Source organism: Chinchilla lanigera, unplaced genomic scaffold, assembly GCF_000276665.1.
Source record: "Chinchilla lanigera isolate Chin_1 unplaced genomic scaffold, ChiLan1.0 scaffold00089, whole genome shotgun sequence".
Taxonomy (NCBI): Eukaryota; Metazoa; Chordata; class Mammalia; order Rodentia; family Chinchillidae; genus Chinchilla; species Chinchilla lanigera.
The window spans coordinates 753,739-763,742 of NW_004955490.1; the positions used below are offsets into that span (position 1 = coordinate 753,739).

The 10,004-nt window shown below is 38.4% G+C and overlaps 1 protein-coding gene across 7 annotated transcripts in view; it reads left to right on the plus strand.

Annotated features, from left to right (window-relative positions):
• Window positions 1-4,457, plus strand: part of Il13ra2 (interleukin 13 receptor, alpha 2) — a 50,052-nt gene extending 45,595 nt beyond the window's left edge. For all 7 annotated transcript variants that reach the window (XM_013504555.1, XM_013504557.1, XM_005404624.2 and 4 more), the window contains 2 exons: window positions 3,082-3,197; window positions 3,945-4,457. In XM_013504555.1, the coding sequence (XP_013360009.1) occupies window positions 3,082-3,197; window positions 3,945-3,995 (167 nt within the window). In that variant the 3' untranslated portion in view covers window positions 3,996-4,457. The remainder of the gene's footprint in view (window positions 1-3,081; window positions 3,198-3,944) is intronic.
• The last annotated feature ends 5,547 nt before the right edge of the window (window positions 4,458-10,004 follow it).

Below are 10,004 nucleotides of genomic sequence, written 5' to 3' on the forward strand. Positions count from 1 at the left end.
ATAATAAAAAATTAAAAAAAAAAAAGCTTTTGCACACCAAGAGAAACCACCAACAGAGTGAAGAAACGACCCACATTATATGAAAAAAAATTTACCATCAGTTCTTCAGACAAAGGACTAATATCTAGAGTATATAAAGAACTAAAAACATCAGACTCCCAAATTTAATCACCCAATCCAAAAATGGACATCTGAGATGAATACACACTTCTCAGATGAAGCAATACAAATAACAAATAAATATATGAAAAAAACATTCAACATCACTGGTCATTTGAGAGATGCAAATTAAAACAACACTGAAATTGCATCTCACCCCAGAAAGAATGGCTATCATCAATAACAAATGCTGGAAGGGCTGTGGGGGAAAAAGGAACCCTTCTCCACTATTGGTGGGAGTGTAGACTGGTACAACTGGGGAAAATAATGTGGAGATCCCTCAAACAACTAGAACAAGAGGCTCTATTCCACCCAGCTATTCCATTTCTTGGTATCTTCCTGAAAAAGTTAAAAGCATCGTACCACAGTGATATATGCACACCCATGTTTATAACAGCACAGTTTGTAATAGGTAAATTTTGGAAGCAACCCAAATGCTCATTAACTGATGAACAGATAAATATTTGTTTATTTTTTAATGTGGAATACTACTCTGCCATAAAGAAGGATACACTTGTGACATTTCTAGGTAAATGGATGCACCCTGAGACCATACTCTTAAGTGAAATAAATTGGAAATGTGAAAATATTGCATTGTTTCTCTGGTGTGAGAAACTGAAGGTTTAAGTATGAATCAAAATCTATAATAGATACTGTGAAATAGGAAGAAAATGTTCAAATGGAGAGGGGAAATAGGGAGAGGAAGGGGGAAAGGAAGAAAGGGAAAAAGAAAAAAAGAAAAAAATGGAAACAAAACTTTTATAAATAAGGAGAGGAAGAGAGGTTGAAGGGAGAGTAAATGATAGAAAAAAAAAGAATCAAGTTATACCATGTACAGGTACAAATTCCCTATGATGAATGTGATCATTATGTATACTTAAAATGTACCAGTAAACTTAATTAATTTAAAACAATAAAAATATATATATAAAAGTGTGACCTTGATTCTTGCTTAGTGGCTCCTTCCTGCAGCCCCAACTACTACAGAGCCTCAGGTAGAGGACCACTTGATTGGAAAGCAGCCTGGGTACCCTAGCCAGCACTCTTCTTAAAGCCCAGAGTGACCTTGAAAGAGTAACTACAAAAGCAGAGGCAGCAGGAAAGGAAGCAGCAACTGTTCCACGGTGGCCAGGTGTGGACAGTGGAGCAGCAAATAGCATGCAGGTGCCCAAAAAGGACACTACCGAGTTTCTACAGGACCACTGTTCAGATTCCCAGAGCATAAACTATAAGGCAAAATTATAACCACAGCCAAGACAGCTAAAATAAGGACTACTCCAGTTGGCCCTGGCGGCATGTGCCTATACTCTTAGCATTCTGGAGGGGATGAGGCAGGAGGCTCATAAGCTTGATCCCAGCCTGGGCAGTTTAGGGACTTTGTGAGACCCTACCTCAAGATTTAAATAGGACTGGAGATGTAGTTCAGAGTGCAAGCCTTGGTTCAATCCCCAGTGTGTGTGTGTGGCAGTGGGATTAGAGCTGATAACAGTCTTTTTGAAAGTTAACATTTCAAGCATCTGAAAGAATAAAGTGTCTGAACAAGTGAAAAATACGTTTAATGAGAATAAACCAGTCTGTATGAGTGTCCATCAAAATGTACACACTGCCTTCTAAAAAAGAGAGATAAAATCAACTTTCCCCAAAAGGAAGATGTTCTTCACTGCTGCTATACAACAGTAGTACAGGATGGGACTGTTTTTAATAATATCCAAGTGAGAGCTCAAAGAAGAAAAATGGCATGGCTTCAAGTTTTAAGATGGGAGGAGACAAAGTTATCAGAGGGTGGGATGAAGCACCCTTAACTGTGAATGGAGAAAAGGCTCAACTGGCGAATGAACCAGAATGGGCTTAGAGAAAGAAAGGACTGCCCGATGCCAAACTTCCACCAAACGCAAAAGCTCATGGAAAAGTCATTGCTTCAGTTCTAAAGAAATCAGCAACAGTGATAAAACTTGGCCTTCAAACCTATGTTACTAGTCAGAGCTTGTTACTTTTGAAGAGTCAATTGGAAGATTCAGGGAGTTAAAGCTTGCTTACTTGATCCCGACTTGAGAAATGTAATAAACCCCTGAAGTCTAAAACATTTTATTATAACTGTGTAAAATATGGTTAAGGAGACCTGATTTTCCTTTTACCTCACCTTATAAACTGAAAGGCTAATAAAATTTTATCCATTCTGAAAAAATAGACTAACTCCATTACTCACACACATTTTAGTTGAAGGGCAGCTCTTGCTCACTGTAGCTTCAGATGATACAAAGTACATTTAACTTATTATTGAAAGTTGTGGTGGTGCACATCGTGCCTGTATTCCCACCACTCTGGGAAGATGAGGCAGGAGTATTGCAAGTTCAAGCCCAGCACGGGCACCTTAGTGACTTAGTGAGACCCTGTCTCAAAATAAAAAAGAACTGGGGAAATAGCTCAATGGGAAGGTCCTGGTTCCATCCCCAGTACTGAAAGAAAAAGGAAAGAAGATACAGGACATAGTTGTTTAACCATTTGCCTAACATTTAATCATTTTTATTATTTTCTTTTTTTTTTCTTTTTTGGGTAGTGAGAATTGAACTCAGGACCTCACACTTGCCAAGCAGTCTTATTTAAACATTTTTAAGTGAAAAATCCACAAGGTCAAATAGTAAACAGATCCATACCAGGAAATAATAAATATGCTTGGAGGAGTTATATTCTAAGTGAAATTAAAGAGATGTCACGGTGCAATAAAGTAGTTGCTCTATATAAAAATGAAAGGAATGTCATACTCAGACACAGCTGTGGTAGCTATGTACTGGCAAATATGGCAGGATTTACCTGGTCTAACTCAGTTCTTCACCATTTACTAGGAGTATATTTGTAAAACAGGTATTTCAAAATAGTTATAAACCTCTAACACTTTCTCTTTTCTGTGATTTTTGATCCTAGGTGATGGACAGAAGGAAACTTGGATATTTTTTATGATACCATTGGGTCTTATTTCATCATTTGTTTTGTTACTAACTTGTCTGCTTTTGCATAAGCAAAAAGCTTTACTGAAATCAGTAAGTTACCTAATATTATCATGTTTAGTCTGAGACAGTAGATAACAAGAAAAGTTGTGCATTTAGAACCAATGGGCCTACATTTTATAATTTTACCTGCTCCCTTACAGTACATAATTGTTGCTGTATGGATTATGAGGCTATCTTCAGAAAATACAGTAATTAGAAAAGTTGACTCTACAAAGGTACATTTTGGTGTGTAAGGGTTAATTTTGTCAAAATAGAAGAATAACCTTTAAACCATGAAACATTATTTAGTTCTACGTTAGAGAACAGTATGATGAAAGAGGCAGAGAAGAAAAGCAAGATAGGGAGGAAGGAGGGGATGGCAAATAGTCAGGGAAGAAAAATCAATTACCAGTGTGTGACTGAGCACTAGATCCCGTCAAGACGATGAAGTGTGGTGCCTGCCCTCGGAGCTCTTGTGCTGCTTGGGGAAGACAGAATCCCAGCAAATGTATAGCTTGTGATATGGCTTTAAAAGTTTGCTATTTAAGTTGTACAAGATAATATTATGGAATTTTCAAAGACGAGAACACTAAGTGTTGGAAAGCTTTAAGGAAAAGCTGTGACTTGAAGAAAAAAATCTTAATACTATGACTTTTCCTGATAGAAATGTTAACATGCATGAAATGTTTCACTTTGTCTGCCGAATGTTTTTTTGCCTACTTTTTGAGTTATTAATATTCAGTGAAATTGTGTTGTTAATGAGGGTTTATTAATAACAGCCTTCTTTTTAAATTCCAGATTTTCCATATGAAGAAAGAAGTTTTTTCTCATCAGGAGACACTCTTTTGACTTATCAATTTCCATTTACATGACCAAGTGTTAAATATCAGTCTTATGAAGCTGAAATTCTTCTTTAAATGTTGAAGACATCTCATTATAAAACATAGTTGTATGTAAATTGGCTTTAGAATATGCAAACCCTGATGCTAGCAATACATTTGCTGGATTCTACTAATAGGTTTCTTCTACATAAATCTGTGGTGAAAGTGCTGCATGTAGAGTCAAGGGATGAGCCAGAGTTTGTTCAAATGATGCATTAATAAAACAGCGTGCTTTTGCAGTCTTCACTAAGTCATGGATATATTGCCAAATATTGGAAAATGAAGTTTAGTATTTTCCTTTTGTCACTGGTGTTGTTTTAAACTGCACTCTGGCTGAAAGTATCCACCATGAGATTGTGTGGCATTAAAAGTAACCTGCGGAGTAAATAAATAGGGAACAATAAATTTTAAATATGTTCAAAGGCTCAAATGTGTGTGTCACATTTCATGAAAGAGAAATAAAGGAGAGGGAAATGCAGTGACAAGGGATCCTATCTGAGTAATTCACAAATCATAAACGATATAATAAGAGCTCAGGGATTTCCTATATCAATTGGGAGGCAGCCTTTCCTAATTTCTGATTTGTGTGTGTGTGTGTGTGTGGTACTGGAGACTGAACTCAGGACTTCGATCATGCTCCCATTCCCATCCCTTTTTAAGTTTTATTTTTGATAAAGGGTCTCAATTAGTTGCCCTGACTGGGCTTGAACATGTGATCCTCCTGCTTCAGCTTCCTGAGCAGTTGGGATTACAGGCACACCCCCCTCATACTTGCCTTGTTTTTGTTGTTGTTGTTGTTTGGTTTGGTTTGATTTAGGGATCAAAAGACACATCTTTTTTTTGTTTTATTTTGTTTTTCCGGTACCTGGAATCGAACTTACCACTGTGTGCTTGCCAGGCAGGCACTGTGCCCCTGAGCTAAATCCCCAGCCCCAAAAGACACATATTTGAAGTCAATGTACATATGACCTTCAACGAAGGTTACCTAGGTGTAGACAATTGCTATAAACCATGGGTGTCCAAACTTTTGGCTTGCCTGAACTGCACTGAGTGAAGAGGAGTTTGGGCTGTATCTAAAATATATAAGATAGGTGATATATGTGAGTAACAAAACTTCCTTTATTTATACAGCATGTAATTGTTGCCTCTGCAGTCTGTGCCTGAGTACTACACAGTCAAGTCATGAAAAATATCACTAAAAAGCACATGATAATGTGAAAAGCTTCTGATCTTATGGAGCTGCATTACTGGCTTCCCAGTGCCACGTTCTGCCTACTATAGGCCTCGGGTTATGTGTGCTGATGTAAACTCAGGGAAAACTGGACAGAGATTACAATCAAGAGCCTGTTTTTATTTTGGACTAATGTTATTCAGGATATGGTAGGCATCACCTGGAAACTTATTAGAAATTCCTCGACCAATCTGCATTTTAACAACATTCTCTAGAGACTCATTTCCATATTTAATTTGTAAAGCACTGAAAACTACCAGAATAATTTAATGGAGAGATAAGCTCACGGGCAGGGTAAGTACAGTTGTGGCTATCATTGCCACTGATCATCTCTAAAAAGGGGAAAGTAGTGAAAACAAAGGTGTAAACCAGGATACCCTCCTTTGCCATCACTTGGAATAAATGATGGAATGTATCATTATTTCTCAAAGTAGACCTGTCCTTATTAAACCTTAAAGTTTCCATGATAGTGTGACATAATTACCAACTGTTGTCAAACCAAGGCTCGCTAATGTTGTTCTTAGGTGCTGAGGGTAGAGAAGGAAGCAGAAATATGTAGTAGAGAAGTCATGGTGAGGCAGTGAAATAGTAGGCAACTCCATCCGAGGATTTTGAGTGGGTTTTGGAGACTTAGTACTTTAAGTCTCCTATGTAGAACATGCGTATCAAACCATCCTAATCAAAGGATTTCTGGAACCACTACTATAAACCTAGAAACTCCAACCAGAACTGCACTAACAAAGTGGATATGAGAATCAAGTGATACCAAAGGTTAAAAAAAAGCAAAACCCTGGAACTCCTGACCTGCTAGCTATGTAGGCTTACTAACTTTACAATAATGTTGATATAGGAATTTTAGAATATAGGAGAAATAAATGTAACCCTTAATCTGTCAGATGTCTGATATGCCAAGCTTGTGTTCCTCAAAATTGAAGAATGAATTTTAAGAAACAGTGAAGGTTAAGAGTTGGAAATTTTATTGAGAGACAGCTCTTGAGAGAGACAGGAGGGGACCCAAGTGGGTTGTCATGGACCCCAATTCACAGAGAAAGTTTTATAGGGTAAAATCACATGGTGGATACAACATGGGCTAAAGCTATGATCAACCAACGATTGTAAGCATAGCTGCCGCTTAGATAATATTGATCTAATAGGGAAGCAAGTCATGTAGAAAGTGTACATGGGAAGAACAAAGAAATTTTCAGGGAAGGATGGATCCAGGGGTCTTGGTCACCCATCAAGGTGACTGATGTTTATGTAGACTTTATTGGACCCGGTGTTACCACTTATCACATCTCTTGGGAAAGCATGTTGGCCTCAACTGTAATGTGCTTTTATCTTTTGTACTGACCCTCTTTAGGACCTAGCCCTGTCTGCCTATATTTTGACCTAAGTTGGCCGTCTGTAATAATGTGGCCCTAGATTTAATGAAATCTCGAGTTGACATTTTTTTGCAGTATGTTGGCATTTTAAAATATTGACTATTTTCCCAATGTTTGATACTTCATGCCCTGAGTCACGGCCCCTCTTATCCATCTGTCTTCAGCTACTTGGGGTTACCCCAGCCCTTTGCTTGTAACCCTGTCCTCCAGGAGCTCCCAGATGCAGCAGCTAAGGAATAATACCTCTCAGAGCAGGAATCCCTCAGGACTGTACTCTAGGACCTGAGTGAGCGAGGGTGGTTTCACAGTTGTGTCCTGTGTAATTACATAGACCCCTCTGTGCTTGGGAAGACCCCAAATATGTTATAATGATCTGAAGTTGTCACCTTGAAATTTGTAATAATTTTTGAGAAAGAGATGCCATATTTGTTTCTTCACTATGTCCTGCTAACTATATAGCCACTCCTGGTAGCCTGATTACCATTAAAACACCAGCATCACCCTTTTCTTAGGTTCATAAACTAGTGATTAGAAACTTAGAAATCACTCTGATTATCCATTCTTCCATTCATCTGTCCATCCTTCTCTTCCTTTCCCAGCTCTGTGTTGTAGAAGCTGTATTCCAGAAAGACAAATTTGAGTCTCCCTCTCTCCAGCTGCTACTTGTAGGAGAGAAGCTACCCTATGCACAGCAGTCCATAAATACTGGGCCCCAGTAACCCCTGCCTCAGCTTGCTTGTAGGGCAGAGGCTCAAGCCCGGGGAGAAAAGACAAACCAGGAAGACCAGGGGTTCCTCCTGCATCCATAGTCTTACCTGTGAGAGGTAGCAGGACAAGAGTAACAGATTCCTGTGAAGCAGAATTTCTGCGAATAGGAAGGGTCCGGTCTTACTCTCAGGGGACTGACTTTGTTTGGAAAGAGTGGTAAAGTGCAAGCCTAAAAGCCCTGTAAAAAATCCAGATCTTGCTGGTGAGCAATTAAGAAGAGATTAGTATTCCCACAATAGCAGTAGTAACAAATGAGAGCAAAGTGATAGGTCAGCTTGAAGTTAAAAGAGAGAATCAGCCATCTAAGAAAAGCCCTCCTGAGGTTAGGAGCAAGCCTCAAAGACAGGACTCAAGAGTGCTCCTGCAGGGCAGCATTTAATTGGATAGCAGTGTTTAACAATTTATGCCCCAGTTCATTATGGAAAACAATGAAATAAGCTAATAGTTAGAGGAGGCTAACAGCTAAGTATGATAGCAATAGTGGCTCACTAGGTAGAAACTTTATAGGGAAATCGAAGAGAGTCAAAAGGACTGTGGATGGGTAGGTGGGGTCAAGGAGAGAGCTGCTGTCTTGGCCTGCCCAGGGCTGTGCCACTGAATAACAATATCATAGGCTAGTGGTAATAAACCTAGTGCTAAAGAAGGCTGTTTGTATCATTGAAAGCTGCAAAAAGTTCACCATCACTGTATAGGCTATGCAAGGGGAGGAGTAACTTTTTTTTAACATGGCAAAACAACCAAGTAACTAAACAAATAAATAACATCAACCACTGAGGGGATCAGAATCCAGAGTTCCCACAGTGCATTATCAAAAATGTCCATTTTCAGGAAAGAATTACAAGATGTAAAGAAAGAGAAAAATTTAACACATACACAGAAAAAAGAAAGCAGCAACAGAAATTGCCTTTGAAAAGGTCCTGATGCAAGATTTAATAAAGACATGAATGCAATCAGTACAAATATGTTTTTAAAATCTAGAACGAACCATCCTTAAATAAGTAAAACAGACCAGGCATGTTGGTGCATGCCTGTAATCCTAGCATTTGAGAAGGTGAGGCAGGAGGATAGCTGCAAATTCAAGCCCAGCCTGGGCTACATAGCTAGCCTGAACCACATAGCTAGACCCTACCTCACAAAACAAAAACAAAGACAAAAACAAAAAAGACAGAAATAGTAAAACTTGAAGACAGTGTAACATTGCAGGGGCAATCAGAAACACCGAAACATCATGCAGGATTTGGAGGCAGATTTATTTAACATCGATGGGCACTAATAGAAATTTAATGACCAGGGCTGGGGATTTAGCTCAGTGGCACAGCACCTGCCTGGCAAGCTCAAGGTCGTGAGCTCGATTCCCGGTACCGGAAAAAAACCAAAACCAAAAAAAAGAAATCTAATGACCAAAATATAGGTCCTGAACAATGGTGGGCTAGCATCTTCATAGGGTCTGTAAGCGGGAAGGATAGAAGCAGAGTACTTGGCTGTCTTTGACTGATTCTTATAATATGCATCAGAACGACCAGCTGTTTCTAGGAGGCAGTAGGCACAGGAACGAAAGCGAAGTGGAGAGGACCAGGGCAACTAAGAGCAACTAAAGTATACTGGCTGGGGGTGGGGGCATTTTCTGCTACATCATCAAAGAGAGAATATCAATAAAAATTATTTAAAAAATAAAATTTACTAGAGGGATTAAACAGTAGATTCAAATTTACAGAGGAACCAATAAACTTGAAAGTATATTGATAGAGATTATATAATATGAAAAACACAAGAAAAAGAAAGAAAATAGAATCTCAGAGAAACATGAGATGTCATTTAAAGCACTAATATTCATGTTGTGGAAGTACAGCAGGAGAGAAAAGAGATCAATAGACAAATATTGAAGAAATGTAGGCTGAAACCTTACCAAATTTGATGAAAACCATTAGGTTATGCACCCCAAAAGCTCTATGAAGTCCAAGTAGGATAAATGGAAAGACACACACACAAGGGAACCCTAGTAAGGTTAACATCTGACATCTTGTTAGGAAAAAAGAAGAGAGTGCAGTGGTATATCACATTGGAAGTGCCAAAAGAAATCAAACAAATTTACCAGGAATCATTTTATATCCAGCAAAATCTCTTTCAAAAGTGAAGGCAAAATAAGCACATTCCCAAATAAGCAAAAACTGAGAGAATTAGTTGCTAGCAAATGTTCCTTATGAAAAATGCTGAGAGAAGTTCTTCAGACTGACAGCAAGTGGGCTTATCTGTTAATTCAAATTTGCACCAAAAAAATCCCCAAAGAGGACTGATAAAAATAATTATGCAGCTACAAATGGCATGCATCATAAATGTGCATTTCTTATCCTATCTTTTGTTAACTAATTTCAAAAGTAATATTAGACAGCAGGTACAAAATTGTACTGTTGGAACAGCAACCTGTAGAAATGGAAGCTGACAATAACAGCATAAAGGAAGTATGGTAAGCGGAAGCAAACTTGCACTGCAGTATGGAAATGACTCCTGATGGTAATTTGAATCCACAGGAAGAAGCAAAGGTAACTAGATATGTAAAGAAAAGATTCAGAAAACACACTACTAATGTATCTTTCAA